Below are 21,847 nucleotides of genomic sequence, written 5' to 3'. Positions count from 1 at the left end.
CAAACCTTGGCTTATGCTTGTGGTTTGTTTGGAGAGAAGCAAACCAAAAGCCAGAGACTGGATGGCAAGCAAGCCCTAGCACCACATCAGCAGGAGGAAGGATGCCACAGGAACTTTTGAACAACATGTACCAATATAAACTATGGTTTAATGTGGAGCACAAACCACAAGCTGGAACTGGGTGGGCAAGGAAAGTGTGTCAAGGGTAGGGAATCAATTTAAAACAGTCTGCATCTTTACATGTTTGTGATAAAAAGCAGCCTATCTTCCTTGACATGATACTGATTTTGAAGAGTGAAGAAAGTAATAGTTCCTCAAGGTGGGAGACAAAGAGTTGAAAGGAAAGAAAGTTATGTTTTCCTTTGCTTTACAGAAAAATAAATAGATAATCTATGTATAAGCAAGCAAACTGAGCCCTGGGCCAGTTCAACATGATGATATATCAGGGCAAATGCCACACAAATGTGCTACAACTATCTGCCTTCCTCCGCTGCCTTTCTGCAGAATATGGGAGGACAGGTGGGAAAAGAAGAAAAAGTGGTTGGGCCTGCTGGTGAACCTACCAAGTCCTTCTTTGAAGTGGAATTCTTAAAAAGACAGAAGACTGTGCTGCTGCCATGTAAGCACATGGATTAGTCTTTCATAGGGCCATGAATGATGAAAAACTGCCAAGAATGTTCAAACACAACAAAACAATTCCTTGAATCCACAGCTTAGAGAGCCCTGCAAACATGCGCACAAGATAGTCTGAAAACAAGAAGCCAGAATGCTTTAAGCACTAACAAACATTTAACAGCTCAGCTTTTTAAAGACAGAGCATACTTGAGGTCATACATAGATAGAAAGGGGAAAGAGATCCTTAGAGAAAAGAGAACTACTTTTGAATTTATAAGGTCAAGATTAGGTAAGATTAGAAAATTGATACCTGTACAATGACATGCTTCCAAGCAAAAAAGGATATTAGGAAGAATATGTTGGAACTGCATGGGTTATGTTTGTATATATGTGTGTAAACATTTATTATGTAACACTCCATCTGAGGTCTGCAGTGGTATAGTACAGTAGCAGATACATCGTGCAAAATTGCTGATCATGTGCTTCAGTGTTTGGGATGAGGTTAAGATTATTGGGGGGAGGGTGTTAGAATGTAAAATGTTCTATGAAATTAGAAAACTTTACAGCTCCTTTCAATATCTTACTAAAGTCAGCCACCCAAACTCTGAAAAGCCAAAAAAAAACAAACTGTACCATTAGAATATACAATGGGAAACAGAACAAAATTTTAATAAGGAATATTATAGGAAATAAACATGATGTGTTCTTTAGCCCTTCTTGGGATCACAGGTGTACTTCAAACCTTCATCCATTTAATGAGAGAGTAGGGATGTGAGATCACAACCAAGAGCAGTCGCTGAATTGCAATGACAGCAATTCAGAAATCAACACATGGTCTTTTGAATAAGGAAAGTGCTTCTGTAGGAACTCAGCTCTGTAATTTCAAAATCTGTTATTTCATCAATACTGTTATTTTGGAGATTTTAGGTCATGCTTAAACAGCTACCGGAGAAATATCTGTGATTAGGGTTGCTTTATTTTATTCTAGCTAGGGTGGACAGATTTTTCCCTAGCTTATTTTTTTAAGACTTTCACAGTTTGGCAGTGGCTTGTGTTCCATTCCATCCATTCTCTGATTTTCTTCCTGAGAATTTCTGTAATTGATTTCAAAATAAGCTTCTATTCATTCAGTGAACCTTTCCCTCGCAGGTAAGCTATGCACATGACTGACTGTGCACATTAAAAACCACCCCTTTATTATTGAATGGAAAGCACAGTAGTTTAAAACTAAGCTCTTTTACCGTCCTTAAAAATTCCCAGATGAGAAATGCAAACGAAGGGAAAACAGATTGCCCGGAAGGAATGTAATTAATTTGAGGAAAAAGCCAGGCCGGTTTCATAAGTTTCACCCCAATCCAGATAAGTAGAGCCACATCTTGAATGTGCATCCAAGACTGGCTATAGATTTTAAAGCACTGAACAATGCCTGCCTGTTAACTTCAGCTTAATGGAGCCTCCAGCTAATCTATCAAGTGCTTTAACTAAAAGAAATGGTGGTGCATCGTGCACATAATTGCATGATTAAACAGAAGTGTGGGAAACTGTGTGGAAATTTTATCATTCTTTTACATGTTTAAAGATATGGAAATCACATGGGATGGCCTTGTGTTCTTTACTGGAACAGAATAGCTAGCTTTCTGCAGTCAGGGTCAGGAGCATCTTAAGCATATGCAGCGCCGGGGTGCAAAGATCAGCCCGACGCCCCCCCCCCCCCCGTTGCCCAGAGTTGTCAACCTTTTTTAGGGGGGAACCCCAAAGTTTTTGACCTTTTTTAAGGGCATGCCAGCAAGGCACGCATGGCAGAGCTGGCCTAGCCAGCCACCTCAGCCACAGCGGAGGAGTCTGAGGTGGCGGCAGCAGAAGCAGAGCAAGGCCAGGGCCAGGGCCAGGCACCTGGGGAGGGGGCAAGCAGAGCCCAGCGCAACAACAGTTGAGCCCAAGGCAGTGCGGCAGTGACTGAGTGAAGCCAGGTGCCTCGTGTAAGCAGCATGCACTCACTGGGCCTCTTGACAGCCCACCAATCCCAGGCGTGCAAGAGGGCCGAGCCGGCCGGCTGCCTCAGCACCTCAATCGCCTGCATTAGAAGAGCTGAGGCACTCCGACGGGCTCTGCTCTGCCTGGCAGCGGCTGTCGGCTCTTCCCAATTCCCAAACTTCAAATCTCGGCCCCAGACTCATGGCCTGGCACCCCTGAGAGCCCTGCACCCGGGTGCCCTGCTCCCCTAGTGCCTATGGGTAAGATGGCCCTGGTCAGGGTCAAAATATGAAACCATCCATCCTTTTCTAGCATTAACTTCTTCACTGTCCATGTGATCTATTTTACCTTACATGAATTAACTTTAATGCACGAAGTGAGAGAGAGTGTGTTTTAATGTGCACAATGGCTTATGTGCTTGGTTTACCTGCAAAATCAGGAGGAAATGGACAGAAATTAATGACAGAAGAGATCAAGCTGTATTCTAGGAAATCCAGACTGAAGGAATGGTGAAAATGGAACCCATCACTGTGGATCTGTGACCAGGCCCAGATAATTTAGAGACCCCAGATCCAAGATGGAATTTACAGGAAAGGAATTTCAGAAGCATCTTAATTTGAGCCAGCATGCTGCAGAGGACTGTCAGACTACAATGGTTCCAAACCACAAGGCTAACTGGATGGCCAGTCCCATCTCTCAGCCTTACCTACCTCAAATGGTTGTTATGTGTAGGGTGGAGGTGGAGTACAACATATGCCACCTTGAATTCCATGAGAAGAAAGAGTTTTATGAATGCAATCATTAATAAAATGAATGAATGGCTAACAGTTAGAAATGCAAGAGGAGATGTGCAAAGGTGGCTCCAAGGGTAGATATGAATGGTTATACAGAGACAGATAGATAATTTGCACAAAACATTATTGTGTTGTAAAGAATAAAAATGGATAGAATCAAATACAGAAATAGAACTGGAGCCCTTCTGATGCAGCAATGTAACCTGCAATTCTGTCGGCATTTTAAAAGAGTGTTTTTGCAATCATTATTTGTCTGTTCTAAAATTAGCAATAATCACAACTTCCCAAGAGGATCTGTAAGCCGTAGAAGATTGGCAAACTATGGATTTAATTCTTGCACTTCTTTAAAGGCCACAGGACACATAGCAATGGATTAAGGGCATTACTGAACACGATACACATCCTGTGCAGCTTCACTGAAGCAAGGATGTGCCACAGCTGTTGGACCAGTTCACTTTCAAGGCAGTTCCACGAACTAATTTGACAATTTATAGCACAGAATGTTGAAAACACGGGGAAGGGGTGGGAGTGACTTTATCACTGTAGTATTTCACAGTTTCCCTCAGTCTAGCCTCAAGGAAACCTAACACCTTTCTCTGAAAGATAAACTAGATGTATGCATAAGAAGTGCACGTCATAATTCCAGAAAAATATCCTAAATCTCTTAGCAGTGTGTATATGAACATACATGACTGCTGGCTGCACACAGGTGAGTCCAGGTTCACATTTGTAACATGCCAAAGTATGGGCTAGACCACATAAGCGCATGCCTAAATACATCTGTTAGGCTGCAGTTCTCTAAAGGATTGCTCTAATCTTGTTGTTTTTGCATATATATATATATATATATATATATATATATATATATATATATCTACAAAAATTGTCAGGAACGTCCTACACGCGAGTAGGAACCTGGCAGAGACACATGCCCGGCTGGCATGTTCTTCCCCTCCTGGACGGTTGTTCAGGAGCTTCAAAAGCTTTCTTCAGCCTGAACATCACAGCGACTAATACCAAGAGGCATCAGCACACTTAAGGATTCTGCAGAGTATTGGCAGTTCACGTGACAGACTCAGTAGCACAACCTTTTGGCTAAACTACATTTATTTACATATACAGTGGTACCTCGGGTTAAGTACTTAATTCGTTCCGGAGGTCTGTTCTTAATCTGAAACTGTTCTTAACCTGAAGCACCACTTTAGCTAATGGGGCCTCCTGCTGCTGCCACGCCTCCGGAGCACAATTTCTGTTCTCATCCTGAAGCAAAGTTCTTAACCTGAAGCACTATTTCTGGGTTAGCGGAGTCTGTAACCTGAAGCGTATGTAACCCGAGGTACCACTGTAATACACTCAGAGCATCTTGACTCAGCTCCTTCCTCTTCAGCATCAAACAGCAAAGAGAAAGAACAAAGGAGCAAACGCCCTACATCATGGAAGCACAGTCATACAAACATCCTGTCTCTGTCACTTCCCACTATGTGGAATGAAAACATACACCGTCATGTCATAAAAAACAACCCCATGACTGCAAGCACAGGGCAAGAATCCTAACACACACACGGTTTGTCTTGCAACCTGGGTGGAATCTACACCCATCTAAAAAACATACAGAAAATGCTTTTTTTAAGCGTTTTTTTTAAAAAATACATTGCATTTTCTATTAGGCTCACCATCACCATCTAGTGTCACATTGTATATATTGCACTTTAAACATTTTGTTTGCAGCTGTATAGCTGAGTCCCTGGTTCCCAGTTTGTCTGCCAGTGAGTGACTTCCCCCAATACAGACATAGGTCTGCTGCCCAAAAGACCCCTCATGTTTCCCTAGCCCTTCCCCAAGCAGCTTCCTTGCATGCTATCATCCCTAATCGCCACCCAACACCTTTTTATGAGGTTGTTTTTTTCCTCTTTCGCAGCAACATCTCTGAGCCTGTGTTATTTTTGCTAATACTTGGCTCAGACAAAACAGTGTCTCATCGCTCAGCAAGGGGTCCTGTATTTAGCTCTCATTGCTAGACATCTCTGAGATGTAAGCAGCATCTCTGCTAAGCACAGCTCAGCTACAAGAAACAGGCTGAAAATAGGGCAAGGCCACGTGCTACTCCAAACAATACAATTTGCATGCACAGTGTTGCCACTGACAAATCAGAAAGCCATCTGCGGTGCCTACCTGTGACTTTCCCCAAGGTCAGAGATTTGATGGCTCTGAAATCAGCCTCCGAGGAAAAGTTGTGCTTGACTTTGAGAACCTGGTCAATCTGAAAGGGAGGGGATCAATAAAAGTGATTCCATTATTACAGCACACAGAGAGACCTCTGATGAATCTATAGCACTAGCTCTGCTGCCGGAACACAAGTAATATCTGTCTCTGCTGGGCATCAGTTTCCATGGACAGCAAAATAAATGCACCTTAATTCTACAGGAAAAGCTAAAAGGTGTCTTTACAGCAGGGGTTTCAAGAGAACTTCCCTGCGGGAATCTGTGTATAATATCTGACAAGTGGTTTGACCCCCGCAGAGAACTCAGAATGATTAATCTCTGATTGCAACGAGAACAACAAAAAGCATTTTGGGTAGATGTTTCTCATCCAGGTTTAGCCCCATTGGGGGAAAGGTATAAAGGTGGATATAAGATTGAAATGTGACATGAAGCTTTGTCTGTAAGTTCAGAAAAAAAGCTGGCCCATCCAGTGTATAACATTAACTTTGTTTACACTGTTATGAGCCTAGTGGTGAAACGGATGAGAATGTGGAGCTTGACTCAAAAATCTCCAAAAAGGTTTCTTTGATATGATCTTATAAAAAGATCAAAAAGGCCTATGATATGATCTTATAAACAGCAAAACTGGATCAACCCAACACGGGGTTCCTCTGAAGCAAACTTTCCAAATTTTTGTCAACAACAAGACTTTAAGAGCAGCTCACTGGCTCATAGGACTTCCCTCCACCTGGCATTTTTATAATTCATTTGCCAGGTGGCTCTGAGAAGCTGCAGATTGGCTGTCTCGTGGCTGAATTTAATCTGGAGTCCTAAACTACTTGATGTTTTTTTAAAATGGTTGTTTTATAGTAGGGTATTTCTACATCATACACCACAATGAATGTTTCATAGAACAGCAGCCCATATATACAAGAAAATAAAGAAATACACGATACATATTGTGTCAGAATTCAGATCTTCATTACAGTTCATCAGTCTTCCCTTTTGTTTATATCCAAACAAGGAATCATTATAACAACAGCTCACAATTAGTTTTGCTAATTACAAATTCTCTAATTTGCAATTAAGGGAACTAAAACACAAGGATTGTATTTTGAGGAAGTGTGTTCAAAAGTTCTTAGCACAAATCTGAACAGAACCCATATCTATTGAATTGTGCTTAGTCACTGAGCCCAGGATTCTTCAAATGCAATGTGAACCTTCTTACAGAGGTAGGAATAGCTCACCAGAGGGGTAAATTGGTTTCTGATTTCCCTACTCTGCCCACAACTTCTGTAGGATTTAAATGAGCCATGAAGCTAATTGTTCCTACCTTTCCTATATTGGGGCGCATCTATCTACACTGATCTATGATATGGGGTGTTTGTTTCTTCCTGAATGTTTTGCTTGACCTTCTTTTGGGTCTCTCCTGTATCTGTAATCAAGTCATGCACAATGTAGTCCTGCTCAAACTTGGGCAAGAGCTCAGTAATCCTTGCCTTAGTCATGCTTCAAATCATGTCCATTCCTTCTTATGAAGAAGCTGGAAAACACGTTTAATGTATTATGTTTCATCAAGTTTGACAGGTGAGGGAGGAAAAGAGAAAGAAAGAAAGTTGCAATCCTTCCCCCAACTCCACTTTCTTTTCTCTCCATCTTCAACCTCCATTCCATCACTGATGCTATTGCCTCATACACAGCAAGAGAGAGGCTTGGCCTTCTTCAAAGAGGTCCTTGCCACCTGCTCTCAACCTTTTTATTTTAGAAGGAGAGGGAATGTACTGGAGCTCTCATTAGGAGAGGGAGGAGGTGCAGTTAGCCTCTCTTCCACAGGATACATGTTGGTGGTGACCAGGTCACCCATTATCTTAGGGACAGACAGGATTTGCCCTTACAAATGAACATCTCCCTCTGTTGGAGGGAGTGTGGTGTAGTGGTTAAGAGCGGTAGTCTCGTAATCTGGGGAACCGGGTTCGCGTCTCCGCTCCTCCACATGCAGCTGCTGGGTGACCTTGGGCCAGTCACACTTCTTTGAAGTCTCTCAGCCCCACTCACCTCACAGAGTGTTTGTTGTGGGGGAGGAAGGGAAAGGAGAATGTTAGCCGCTTTGAGACTCTTTAAAGGGAGTGAAAGGCGGGATATCAAATCTAAACTCTTCTTCTTCTTCTTGGAATGATTTGACAGTAGCCCTCTTCAGGTTCCCCACCCCACCCCACCATGCATGGGTGGTCCCAACCCCTCTCTCATGTCACTGCCACCTGTCCTGTAGTCCAGGTGACCACCCTACACATGCTGAAGCAACTTTGCTTAATCTTTTAAGTCAGTGTCTGTGTGGGAAACCTCCTAGAACCCTATCTACACTGTCTTGGTTCCCACAGAAGAAAGTTGGGGCATGAATGAATGAAACAAACAAACAGAGAAACAACAACAAAATCTCCCCTGTTCATGCTATAGTGTGACAGAATGATGAAACTTAATGTTAAGAATTTGCTTTTTAGAAACAAGGACAGATTGCCATCAATTATGCTCCTCCTTTCCCCACTGAGGACAGTGAAACTGCAGGAAGACGGTGGACGGTAAAATATGGTGGGCAAATTTGGATACCTGAATAGTCAGCTCTCTTCCATCTCTATTTAGCTTCACATGGTGTAGCTCTCGGTTAGCAAAGTTTCCAGAATCAATAGTGAATATAAGGGATCTGTCCTTACTCAGTCTGTATCGGACTTGCAAGCTTCCTTAAAGAAGAAGAAGAAAAAAGGCAGGGAGAGAAAGATTTTGATCTTTAAAAGCACCCATAACTAAAACCATTTAACAAATTGCTATGAGGAAGCACAGAATAAATACAGACCACAGAAAGCTCCTGTGGAGAAAAAAGGACATTGGGCAAGAAGAAATAAGGTAGTTTGTGCACCAGTCATAGAGCTGCAGGTCTTGAAGGCTTCCGATGGAACTTCTACCAAACACTCCCTTCAATAGAACCAAAGAGTTGGAAGTCTGAAATAAAACCTTTAAATCAAGAATCCTCACAGATTCTAAGCAGTTCAAGCATCTGCATAATGGTGTGCTACAAGGAATATCCTGGCAAGGGTGTGGGCTGAATTTATCTGCATGAACATGGTACTCATGAGATGCCTTCACTGCAAGCCAAACTCAGAAGTCAGGCCATGTATACCATGGCATCACTTCACCTACTTTGAGCAGGTTTGCAAATGATCAATGGACAAGATCAAGCACCACACCAGCAGGCACAGATTACCCTATCTAACCTTTCCTTTGCAGCACCTCTGATCTGCTTTGAAAGGTCCCTCAATCTTCCAGAGCTTACCCATCTCCTGGATCCAGTTCCACCCCTCAGAAAACAGTGGGATAGACTTGTGAGTAAACACATATAGAGTTATGGTGTTAAAGTATGAATGAAACCAAATAAATCCTGCAGCTCCTGGAATCCTGTGACTTTCAACGTTGCAATAAACCAAGTCAGCTTGCCTTAGCCAAATTTATACCTTTGGTTCATTATGTTGTACAAAGTTACAATCCCATTTAAACCATCATGATAAATATGATCCTTTTAGCTATCTTAGAACAATTCAGTATGCACTTAGAGGGGGGAAATTTGCAGAATTTAATTGTTTCATTTAAATACGAGACAGAAAGAGAAATGCATACACAAGGACTCTTTTGTGTATTCTTGGATTTAGATTTTCTAGTTGATTTGAGTTCTATGCCACATTATGCCTCCAATAAGTGTATGTGCGCAATCTATTTTATTTTAATTTCTGTATAATTTCTGTCTCATAATTGTAATTAAAGCAATCACCAAATTATGGTTCTGGGAGCTTTATTACAGTCATGGGTTGCTTTGTCATCCTGTCTTTGGCTTTGTATATCAGCACACATGCAAGACATGGGATATTGCTTAAGCTATGTCTTGCTGCCAAGTTATTACCAAGCCAATTTCAGAAAATCGCTACCAGCTTATTTTGTAGCTCTACTAATTAAATATGAAATCAAGAAGTGTATTTCAAGATCATCAAAGCAGGGCTGGGCAAGTAGCTGCCTAGTGGCTGATTCTGACCTGCACAGCTTTTTAATCCAACTATGGGGATGTTCTACTCTCTTGCTTCAGCTATATTAAGGTTCTGGCCTGGGGTCTGAAGGCAGGGAAGAGCTGGATGGAGGCTAGTAAGCTGAGGCTGAATCCCAATAAGATGGAAGAAGTGCTGTGGGTGGGCAGCTCCCATGTCTGGGAAGTAAATGTACAACCTTTACTGGGAGGGGGTGAACAGGTGTATAGTCTGGAAGTACTCATGGATTCCAGCTTATGGCCAGGAGTACTTACACCAGTTTAGGTTGATTAGACAGCTAGAACTGTTCCTAAGATTGGAGTGGCCTGGGCTGGGTTGTCCATGCTGTGGTGACCTCCCGTCTGGACTACTGCAATATGCTGCATGTGGGGCTGCCCTTGAAGATGGTTTGGAGGCTGCTTGCTCATCTGGTAAGTGGGGCAGCCTGATAGGACCATGTGCCACCTGTCCAGAAAGCACTGCACTGGTTGCCAGTGAGCTACTGGGTCAAATTCAAGGTGCTAGTGTATAGAACCCTAAACAGCTTGTAACCCAACTGCCTAAAAGTGGCTTTCCCAGTATCGACCACCTTGGACCTACAATCAGCAGGTGAGGCCTTGTTGGTGTTGGATTATACCAAATACATGAAAGTCACAATAAAATGCCACTAACAGTGAATACAAAAATATATGGGGAGCTTAGAAGTGAGCAGTAGACCTGATGCATACAGAAAGCAAGATCAGCTTGGATCAAGTCCCTTCAGTGAACTCAGCTGGAGAAACACATGCAGGAAATTTGTTTGTCTCTCTGGTTTGGTCATGTAGAAACTGGGCCTGATAAAGCATAGGAGAGTGAAAGGTGTTACAAACCTAAGTTTTAGAGGGCCAAATTATCTGCTGGTCGGGGGTGGAAATACTTTATATGCCATCTCAGCACTCCAGTGCACAACCATCAGATACTTTAGCAGCTTATTAAAAGAGTGACCACACTTTCTCATCACATCATCACACATGTGTGAGTGATCATTAAAGAGGAGAAAATAATTAGTGGAGGTGTTGATTGAAGGAGGAAAGATAACATTAGTAAGGTAATTATTAACACTGCATACTCCATATGTGCCATTAAAAATATGCATGGCAAGTCTTTTGTGATGATTTATTGTGGACAGGAATACAGAGAGAGAGAATATTTGCTGTGTTAACTCTAGATCATGTCCTGATGGACACAACCAATTATTACCAGTGCCATTCAGCATGCATTATGTTCCTGGGTGACTACTGGGGTCTCGTACTACAGCATCGTTCCTTTATAGCTTGGATATTTTAAAAAGGTCTGCCTCTTTCTGTGAGAACAGCTGGTTGAAAAATCTGCTCCTTAATTAGCCGCCCATTCCCTGGGGTCTCATGATCTGTAAATTTACTCTTCAGAGAGTGTAGCAGCTACTACTGTGGAATAATGGGACCAATCTTCTGTTTTATTTTTGCAGAACTATACTCAAAGCAAATTAGGATGATAGTTTGTTGTAGTGAGAGTTTTGTTTTGTTTTTTTGAAGCTCAGGGCAGATTCAGAAAACCCAATGCAATTTGAGATTATGGATAGGAGAACTGTACTTCTGAATACTTACCTGGGCACATGTATTTCACACACGTTCATAACCAACCAAGTCCAAGCCCTCCCTGAAGTTTAGGTTCGGTTTGTCATAGGCTTTGTGCCAGCTCTTGCATTAGCTCTCCCTGCTGCAGTCCTTCCCTTACTCACTCAAACTTAGCACTGGTTATTAAGGAGTCTGTAATCTTGGGAAACTTCATTTTCCAAGGATGTTAGTGTCCAAGATGCTGTTCTGAGCATGCTTACAGCACCCTGGGTATGAGGATACCTGGCAATGTTTCCTAGGGCTTCCAGATCCTTCTTAGGAACTTAGGGTATTTGGGGAAAGTATTTTTTCCTAGAGGTACTGGTACATGGAATGTTGTGGCAGCACTGCTCTTGGAAATAATGTAGGCCTCAACACTAAACTTCCTCATTGCAGCAGTGACTCCCAGGGAAATTCGGGAAAAGAGGAAGAAGCAATGTTGGGCTCAGGTGCTTTAGAAAAGTTGATGGACACATGAGGAACATTGGGAGAGGGTACTTGGATGCCGCTGTGTCTTGTTCTTGATGAGGCCCACTATTTGGAATGTGATTGGATATATAGTAATACATTTTATTTATTGGGGGTATGCAGTGAGAAAGGGAATGGTTTGTTTTAGGTGTCACCTGTCACTAGCTAGCAGTAAGTCTATTGTCTTACTGGAGCAAATGTCTTTGAAAGCTTGAGAAGAGGGACAATGATAAGTGGTTATGATCCCAGATGTCTGAGAGGGTGTATGTGATACACTATATAAATTTAACTCTGAACCACATGGTTTGGCCACCGGTAAGACCTAATGCCATTGCTTGGGGTTTTGATTTTGAGCAGGTGTGGTTCAAATTTGTCACCTCCATTAGAACGCATCGTGCTAATCAGCCTCGAATGATGTGATGGTCTGCTATGGTTCTCAACCTAGACGCACATACCACTTCCCAAATGTTGTAGTTACAGTTTTAGTCTTTTGGTCTTCTTTGTCAAAATTCTTCTCTGTGTTTCTGTTTATTCTGTTCCTGTTTGTCTGTGTATTCCTTCTACCTCTCTTTTACATTTTAAAGACTTGTGTTAATACTTTCCATTCAGTCAAGCTCATTTGTATGAATGAAAGCAGGAATGCTAAACCATGCTTAGTTGATGTGACTGGAAAGAAGAGGAAGAGGAATAATTAATCCGGAGCACAAGGATATGATTTTGTTGTGCATGATATTTGGAAGTAATTCATTACTTTAAAAAACTAAAAAGGAAAATAATAAGTTTTATTTAAGTGCAAGGCTTGCTTGTCATCCTGGATCTGCACACCAAACTTTTACAAATCTTGCCACAAACATGCTTCGGAAACAGCTTTTAATAGTTTCTGAACATGCACAACCGAGATCAATTAATATGGATGGGTTACCCCCCATATGCCTTAATTACTTTAGTTAAGCACACAATCAGGACCACTGAAAAAACTATCAGACTGGACTCTTCTCTTTACCCACACTTTAAAAGTAACACATTATGTGTCACGAAAATCAGTGTCCTGGCTGGGCTGCCAAGATTCAGTATACAGATTAGTCACAAAACACTAGAATTGCTTTTTCCCTTCTCTCTCTAATCCAAGCAGAGTCTCGTGGCTGCTGAGTTTGGTTCTCTTTAGCATCTATTGGCCTTTCACCAGCCTGCAGTGCCCTGAATGGTTATATATACAGGGGTCTCTAGGAATTCAGCTAATGAAGAAGGCACCTTTCAGCTCTTTCCCATCATCTGTACAGCAGCAGATACAGCTATCTGCCAAGCAGTATCCTCCAACTTGCATACTCAGGGATTCAGGCTGCTAGCTACTAAAATTAGAGATGCTCCAAAAGATTTAGGCACACTCTTCTTAGCTTTGGATTTTACACATTTTTCACAGGTTCCCACTTTAATCCTTAGAAGTTTTTAATATTAGCATCAGCAGTTGAACATTACAATAAATACCAGGTTCCTAATGAGAGTCAGAAAATAAACAGTAATTTCATCATACACTCTGGGCCAGTGCAAGACAGGCATAATGTCCCTGATTATAATCAGGAGCATATTGCAGAAACCATAAGCTTTCTTTTCCCACCTGGGGTGAACCTGTGAAAAAGCAGAAACACTTCTCTTGCACCTTTTAATAGTTGTAGATTGACATGCAATTTAGTGTAAATGGTCATGCAACTACCAGTTAGCTCAATTGGTTACAGCATGGTGCTGATAATGCCAAGGTCACATATTCCCTCATTGTACGGGGTTGGTCTCAGGGTCCCTTCCAGCTCTGTGATTCTGTTATACATGCAGCAGCTCTGTTCTCTTTTCATCTGGCCCCTCTGCTCCTGCTCTTTCCCTTTTATAGTACCCTAACAATGTATATGATCATAGTCCTGTAATCACAACAAATCTCAATAATTTTTTGAGTAGACAGGTATATGTTTGCACTGCAAGTGCACTGTAGATTATCTACAATATAAGAATGAGAAATCCTCAATCAGCGTTTGAAATCAGAAGTTGTAGCTAACTGAAAACTCTGATTAAGAGGGGACTCTGGTTAACTGTAAATAATTTTTAACCACTGTTTTGGAGGGTGAAGAAACACATTCTCATGCTCCAGTCACAGCAGTGCTCAGAGGGATCCATCCAGATCTCTGGTTGTTATGCACAGCTAATAGCACTTTAACAGAACCAGATCATGACTAATATTCAGCAATATTTCCCATGGCCAGTGCAGACCTTATTCTTTAAGGAGTCTTGGCTTTAGCTAATAAGCAGTTGTCTCAATGAATTGGCCCTCATCCAAAGACTTATTAGCAGCAAGTGTATGTGTGTACTACAGTGCGCTCAGAGAACAAATAAGGATATACATTCCTATCCAAAGATGGATGGGGCTGGGAATGTGATCTTTTAACTTCTCTATTCAGTATTTTAATTGCATTTAAATATAGGTAGTTACGCAACTGGAGCTTTCAGAAAGAGGTGAAATATATCTGAACAAGTAAATAAAATTGTGGAGATCTAATTAAAATGGCAAGAAGGAAGGTGATGCAGCGCACACATTTTAATGTATGCATGTTTGTGTGTGTGTTTATGTGAGTGTGCCAATATTTATTTTAAGATGACCCCCCCCCCCCGCAACATCCTTTTCAAATTAATAGAGATTATTTTCTCATTTGGGGCTTTGGCTATGTTCATTGGAAGAACATTTATTTAAATGCCTCCAGTACTTGCTTAAGTTCAAGTTTTTATAGAATCAGAATTGTAGAGTTGGAAGGGAGCCTGAGGAAGTTGGAGTTGGAAGGGACCCTGAGGAGCCCTTGCAATGCCAGAATATGCAGCTGTCCCATACAGGGATCAAACCTGCAACCTTAATGCTATCTATGCAGTATTTTTACGGGATGGGTCACATTTTGGTCGTGCTTGCTTCAACTGCACATGAAAATGGGAGTTTCATGTTTGGACTGCAAACACTGCTGACAACCTAATGAGATGACACAGGATGCTTAGTCTGACAGAGGGACTATAGTTTTCAGGGCTGTACTGGGAAATCTCAGCCTTAACCTCCTTCTCCCATTTCTTTTTCTCTCCAAACACTCTGTGCTCACTCTCTCCATTGCTTATTCTCTCATTTCTCTCTCTCTCTCCATCTCTTTCCCACACACTCACCATGCCATACCATACTATACAATGCACCAAGCCCATTCCATATTATCCCTCCAACAATTCTATAACATGAGAATGGGCTACTGCTGGATGTATATAAGAGACACCTGTGCAGCCGTAATATACAGCTTTCGCAGGGAAAGGACTTTGTAAGGTTCTTAATTGCCAACCAACAAAAGCTACCTACTTTTAACTATGCACCTCCATTTACCACTCCGGCAAAGAAACAAGGCAATTTCCAATGAGGGCAAAACATGTTGTTTCCATGGAACATTGCAATCTTCTGAAAACATCCCAAAGGAACTAGTTATACCTTTCATTATCACCTTTACCACTAGTGTATATGCAGTACTATTCATAGTCTGCTTTGTGTTATAACAGCAAGCATAAACTGGCAGCATAAGGGAAAGCAGCACATCAGAAGGCTGCTTTAAATTTAAATAACTTCTTTTTCAATGAGACTAAGAGGGGGGAAATGGAGCAAAGTTAGAACTGACAAAACCATGAGGAAATTACAGACAGTTGGAAAGAAATGTTGGCAATGCAACCAGCGGTGTAGCTAGCTGCTGGAGCACCCAGGGTGGTGCAAAAGCCCTGCACTCAGGGGCAGGGCCAGCCAGGGCAGAGCATGCTGCGCAGAACCTCCACAGAGTCTATGAGCCCCACGTTGCTGTTTTGGGCAGTGCGGAGCCTGCAGGTGCTCAAGCCACCGCGTCACTCCCCAGGAGAGATGTATGGCTCAGGAACACTGAAGGCCAGGCCCCGCGGTCACCCCCCTCAGTGATGACAGCCAGGGCAGTCCACACACACCACACACCCCTTCCTATGCCACCAAATGCAACCTACTCCATGATACATCCTCTAAAAGTGACTCTGAAATAGTTGTGAGTCTGAGAGTGTGTGTTTTATGACAAGTGGAAGTGCATATTTGCTGGATAGGCTGAATATGCTGGATTTTACTGATTCAAAGGACCCAATTACTCATACAAAGTCTTGCCTGACGTTTTGCAGGCTTCACAAATAAAATTCTAGTGAACATTTACACGGCAAAATTACCCGAAGAGCCCAAAAGGAAGTAATAGGCTGCCATCTCTTCAAACAAAACATTTCCTATTCTAATTAGTTCATGTCACATGTGAGCATTCAGATTTTCTCCCCCTTCTGCTCTACATTGCTCACATGGGGAGGGGGCACCACTGCTACTTTGTTAGGATGACAATTTTTTCCATTCCATGCTACTTCACAGCCATCATTTAAAATAATAATTGAAATGCCCTTTTCAAGGCTGCATATTCTCCCATCTAAAATTGAAATATTCAAACATGGTAGTGATGGCTTCAAAGCACTGGGAGGGGGGTGGGGAGAGACCCAAGCCCTTCTTACACATGGGGCTTATCCACATTTAACTTTCCTCCATGCTTTCCAGGCATGACCTTAAAGCTCCATGTCTGAGCATCTTGTGTGGTGCTGAAGAGGTGAAAAGTAGAACTGATCAGTCAAAGAATGAACATTTTTGACAGCAGATGGCAGTAGCCCTACAAACTAAGCACATGCGCGCGTGTGCACACACACACACCATTTCACTACTGTAGCCTTAGAAACTTCTTATGCAGCTGAACTGTCAAGGGACCTTTAGCTTTGCACTGTCACTTACCATTCTTGGAGAGAATAACAGCCAAATAGTCATGAGATGCATTGATGTAGAACAGGAGGCTTGGAGCATGTGTTGTCAGGAACGTAAAGGCAATGTTTTCTTTCGATGTCGAAGTATCTGCATATATGGCTGAGGATGTTGTACTTGCATTTTTGGTCACAGGATAAGGCTCCTGGAAAATGTAGGTAATGGAAGTGCCAGCTTCAAAAAGGGCAGAGACCTCTAAAAATACAAAGAAAAAGCAAGAGAACATAAGACAAGCCCTGCTGGATCAGACACAAGCTGGTTCACTTTCGGATTCCAACAGTAATCAACCAGATAGCTAAGGGGAGCCCATAAGGGGAGCCCATGCAACAGATATTTAAAAGGAAAGCATCAGGAAAGAATCTGACTCAGAATACTAGATCAGAAATCACTGGAAATGTGGAGCATTCAGCCATAAATATCTGCTTGCTGTCTCAAGCCTGTTTGCATGTGTGCGCACATTGTACATTTTTGCTTATCTACAGTAAGATGAGAACACAATATAGGCAGAACTGTAAGAGCCAACTACAGGTCAGCTCTGGAGTCAGCCTATAGATGTGTCTTTATGGAAGCTTTCTTCATTTTATACTTGGTATTGTTTTTTTTTAACGATTTAATGTATTTCTATTAACATTTTTCTTGATTTACAAAGGTATGTGCAATGTTTCCCTCGGATTTTTTCCCCCATGTAACATTTTTTAAAAAACAAATCGGTTTCATTTGTTGAGACATTAGGAAGAAAAGGGTGTGGCTGTTCATTTGTGGTTGGCTGTGGTGGTCTTTATTTTCATGTGTGGGGGGGTGGGTGGGTGTTTTGGATCAGGTTAGTCATATTGATTTGTATGCTGTTGGTGGATTTTTGTCCTTTGGTATTTAAATGTCAAACAAGATGCTTAAAATATGTCTCTCCCTAAAGAAGATACAGTATGACACCAGGCAACTGGGGCAAAATGGAGCATTATAGTGAACATGCAGTGCATCTTCACTGATCTGCTGTTGCATCATGGGCTGCATAGATGGTCAGGGAGCAGTCTGGAGTAAAGAATGGGGAGGATGGTGGAGGGCATGCATGGTTGAGATAGAAGAAGAAGAAGAAGAAGAAGAAGAAGAAGAAGAAGAAGAAGAAGACGACAAGTAGGTTCTTGAACTAGGACAAAATCCCAGATGGCTGTGCTTTACAGTAAAAGCTTATGGAAAGATTACCTCCAATGCATCATTTTTCATATGGCTAAGAATGAGCAGCAAAATTTCAAATAGTTAAAGGGCAGCATGATATATTCACTACCAACAGTGAAAGCAGCAACGTAAGTTATCTTTGTGTTCCTTTTACCATCCGAGTCCCTACCTATCCTGAGGCATGCATTTCAAATTCTAGATTAGCAATATCTAAGGAAAGTTAAGAAAATATGTATTAATGTAAGTAATTCCAATAAATGGTTCTTTGTTGACTTCTGATTACAGGCTTCTTTAAATTTCAGTGTACAAATCTATGAACCAAATTTCTGCTAACACAAACATGTTGTTTTCATTGTCCCTTCTTCCGGCAGGTCCTGAGTATTTTATTTGATGCACTTCCAGCAATTTTAATCAGCCCAAGCTCCACTGACTTCATTGGGACGCTGCCAGTTTTACAGCAGGTAGGTTCTGTTCCCCTGCCTATTGGCCAGGCATTTGTAATGCAAGAGTAGCAACTAAAACGGAAATGTTCAAACGGATCCCGGCTGTGATTTTAAGATAGAATAAGATTACGGGGGATTATCAGGACATTCCCCAAAGAGCTTTTCATCTAAAATATGTGTTCTTTTCTCTCCTTTTGTATAGGAAACATCTGTTGAGAAATGGCTAAGAGGCCATTGTCTTCAGTCCCATGAAAACCATTCCATGTCTTTTCCTATCTCATTTTACTCACAATTGCCCGACTGCTGAATATTGATTTCCTAGGCTGCTCCCAAGGTGAATGATAAGATGAATCTCTGACTCACAGAGTTGTCCTATTTGAGCTTGGCAAATAATTAGAGCTTGATGGAATGTTCTGCCGAAGCTGCAACTTCAATGAAATAGGGGATTTTGCACGTCCCAAATAATTCATGTGTGACCCAGGTCTGAAATTCTAGGCTGATTGCAACAGCCTGTGCAGCTTCCTCTAATCCACTTTGGGACTCTGGAATTTAATTATATACTGTTGTCCTGCAACCTACTGTGCATCTGAGGAAGGAGGCGAGGGGCAAAACCTCCCCTTTAAATGTCATGGGGCAAGTGTATGCATTTATTTAGATCTAGAACCTCCATACATTCAGCACCACAGTGGCATTCCAAGGACTGCTTACAATCTCATGGTAAAGTGCAATTCAATAAACTCAGATCAAAACCTCCACCCCACCCCAAACAAGCAACAATAGTCATATTACAACATTATAGTAGAAGGTAGAGTGTCAGATGACTATCTCAGTATATGAGTACATAGAGATAGGAGCAAATGATCAACAAATAACGATGGAGCAGCCATCTTTTTTTTCCAACACAGTGTTACTGGGAAGCATGCTATGCCATCATAAAGCGACATTCCCGGTACTATTTGTAAGAAACATTAGACTGCTCATTTCAGCACCATTCTTTTAATGCTAAAATAAAGGCAGTGGGGGAGAGATGGAACAACCACAAGGCCAATCAAACTGTAAGCATTCTTCTGCCTCATATTTGTCACCCACCAGTTGAATGACTATCTTCCTATCCATTTTTTTTGGGGGGGGGGTCCCCACCCCACTCTCTATGACCCCACAACGCCTAGAAATTCAGATTACCATATCAGCCCTGGTCTTGACCGTTCTCAGATTATCTGTTGACATAGTATTGGAATAAAAATAACAGTTGCATTCTGGAGCAGGAGACAATCAACACTCCTCCTTTCCCCCCAATATTGGTATCCAAAGATACCTTCTTAAAATGGATGCCTCTGCATTTCGAGCTTCTTGATTCCAAGTGAGTTCTATTTAACTATTCCAAAACTAAAAATTAAACGGGGAAAAACTTAATTATACAAAATTTGCCAAGAGGTTTTAATCAGTGCAAAGTGACATTAAAAATCAGCATTTCCCCACAGTGCAGTAATAGTTTCCATCCAATTTCTTTGTATAATGAATTCTGATCAACTTTCACTTCATGGGGGGAAATAGAAGAACCTGCTACACAGCCATACCTTCTCTGCAGAATGGTCCTTCGTACGGAGAGCTGGTGCAGTCACACAGGTAGCCATTTAATTTCTCCACACATTTACCTCCATTTTGGCAAAGGTTACCATAACTGCTGCAATGCCCAGGGCATCCAGGTTTCACACCAGGAGTGACTTTGGCCCTCTCTTCAAGATCAAGTTTCTGCCCATTTAGGTGAAGAGAACGAATACACCCCACAAAGCCCTTTTGTCTGGAAGCAGTTGCTCCTAGTACAAAGGAGACATAAAACACACCATGCTTTTATTTCAAACACCAACCCTTTACCAAAGCAAAGCCCTTATTAAATGTTTTCTAAAAAGGTGCTGTGAGATGCCAGTTCAAAGACTGTAAAATATGATGTCCAGTGATGCCATACTGATGTGCATGAACACTCAGCCTTATGGAGGGTGAAGGACACATGCAATCTTGGCCTCATATATCTAATGGGCTTCCCTTTCAGCAGTCTGGTGAGAGTCCAAGCTGCAGGGACAGCAAAAGTGGAGACTTGTTAAACCTAACGTGGACAATAGCTTTGGGGGCTGAATATATTTCTTCATGAAATCTTAGAACTGTTTCATACATTCCAAATTAAAAGCAAGTATTCTTGCAAGTCTCTACAGTGTCTGAAAAATGTGACCTGGGAAGCCTAAAATACCTGTAATAAGGATTTCATAGTACTCGTGTTATACCCAGAGCTAATTACAGTCTCCTTTGCATGCTAGATTTTGAGATATTGAAGTGACTTTCTTATGATCTCTGTTTCATTAATTCGTAACACTGGGTGGTGACTGGCGGGGTGGCGGGTAGTCCAGCTCATGTTGCCATCATAAATCAATGTATGCTTTGCTATTTTAAAGCCCTTAGCTTAATCTTTACCATAGGTGATCTAAGGTAGCAGATGAGCAAAGACTTCACTTGCAGAGCTCTGTATAGCCCTAATAGTCAAGGCAATGTTCATTTTGTAAGCATAGATACATTTCTGCCCAGCACTGGAAATGCTTCTATTCCAATAATTGTGAAAGGGTGTGAAAGGCTACTCACTGGTCAAGTGAAATCTGTAACTTATCCCATTTCCTGTTCTGATAAGAAGCTTAGACAATTGCAAAGAATGTTTGTCAGAAGCAAATCATGGTAGCAGAAGCAAATCATCCATCTAATCTATTTAGAACTATTTGAAAATTATGGACACCCATCGTATCCAACCACTCTGCTCCTGAAAAATCCAAACAGGGAAATGTGCTACTGCGTTGGAAGGACCATCCTGTCCTCAGAGATGTATTTATGGAAGGGTAAACCTGGTGCTTGCGCAGGGCAGAAAATGTGAGGAAACTGAGGTGAGTGTTACTGGGCATTTTGGGGATTAGGAACTTCCTTTTGGATGGTGTGATATGAGTTAGTTAGTTTTTTGCGGGTGTAGAAAAGGGAAGAAAGCATCTATAAACATCACTTAACTGTCCCTACCTACAAATAGCTGACTATTGAGCTGCAATCGGAAATGTCCTTCAGCTGGGGCCTCCAGAATCTTCTTTGGAAAGTCATCCACCCGAAGAGACGTTTCCTTGAGATTCCGTTCAGCATGTACATAATGCCACTGGTTGTCATTCAGGGCTGCAGGAGACTGGACGGTGATGCCTACTGGTCCATTTCCAACATCTACTGTGAAGGTAATCTCCTTAGGAGCTGGAAATAATAAGGTGAACTATGTGACTTTCTGCTGTGTGAAATAATATGAATCACAGGACCATTAGCTGATTTTGGTTGGCTGGTTGGTGGTGGTGGTTTGCAAATAAACAACCACATGATATGGTTCACTTCCACTCTCCATTATAGAATCCTTGCTTATAAATCAGATCACTGGTAAACTATTTGCATTTCATGAATTTTAATGTACTGTGTTGCTGCTCATCTTTCTGTGTTATTAATTAGTGCACATGGTGCACAGTCACTACTGTAGGAACAAATATTGGATGGAAGAATAACCATAAGGGCTAGGAGAGGGAGGGAGGGAGGGAGGGAGGGAGGGTGAA

The 21,847-nt window shown here is 41.8% G+C and overlaps 1 protein-coding gene and 1 long non-coding RNA gene across 3 annotated transcripts in view; both read right to left on the bottom strand.

Annotated features, from left to right (window-relative positions):
• The window catches only part of LOC310673250, a 611,626-nt gene that overhangs the window by 26,175 nt on the left and 563,604 nt on the right, over positions 1 to 21,847 (bottom strand). The window lies entirely within an intron of this gene.
• CNTNAP5 (contactin associated protein family member 5) overlaps positions 1 to 21,847 on the bottom strand; it is a 298,496-nt gene that overhangs the window by 26,175 nt on the left and 250,474 nt on the right. Inside the window, exons 17-21 of one of the 2 annotated variants that reach the window (XR_014508745.1) lie at positions 21,282 to 21,500; positions 19,808 to 20,047; positions 16,588 to 16,809; positions 8,189 to 8,315; positions 5,556 to 5,643 (exon numbers count right to left, since the gene is read on the bottom strand). Coding sequence is in view for 1 of the 2 variants with exons in the window: in XM_083430378.1 (XP_083286504.1) it covers positions 5,556 to 5,643; positions 8,189 to 8,319; positions 16,588 to 16,809; positions 19,808 to 20,047; positions 21,282 to 21,500 (900 nt within the window). In the remaining variant the exon portion in view is untranslated. Of the gene's footprint in view, positions 1 to 5,555; positions 5,644 to 8,188; positions 8,320 to 16,587; positions 16,810 to 19,807; positions 20,048 to 21,281; positions 21,501 to 21,847 lie in introns of both variants that reach the window. The other variant, XM_083430378.1, reaches the window with a different exon arrangement.

Source organism: Podarcis tiliguerta (assembly GCF_965153285.1).
Source record: "Podarcis tiliguerta genome assembly, chromosome: 1".
Lineage (NCBI taxonomy): Eukaryota > Metazoa > Chordata > Lepidosauria > Squamata > Lacertidae > Podarcis > Podarcis tiliguerta.
The sequence above is the reverse complement of the archived record's forward strand: the minus strand, read 5'-3'. Positions and strand labels throughout refer to the sequence as shown.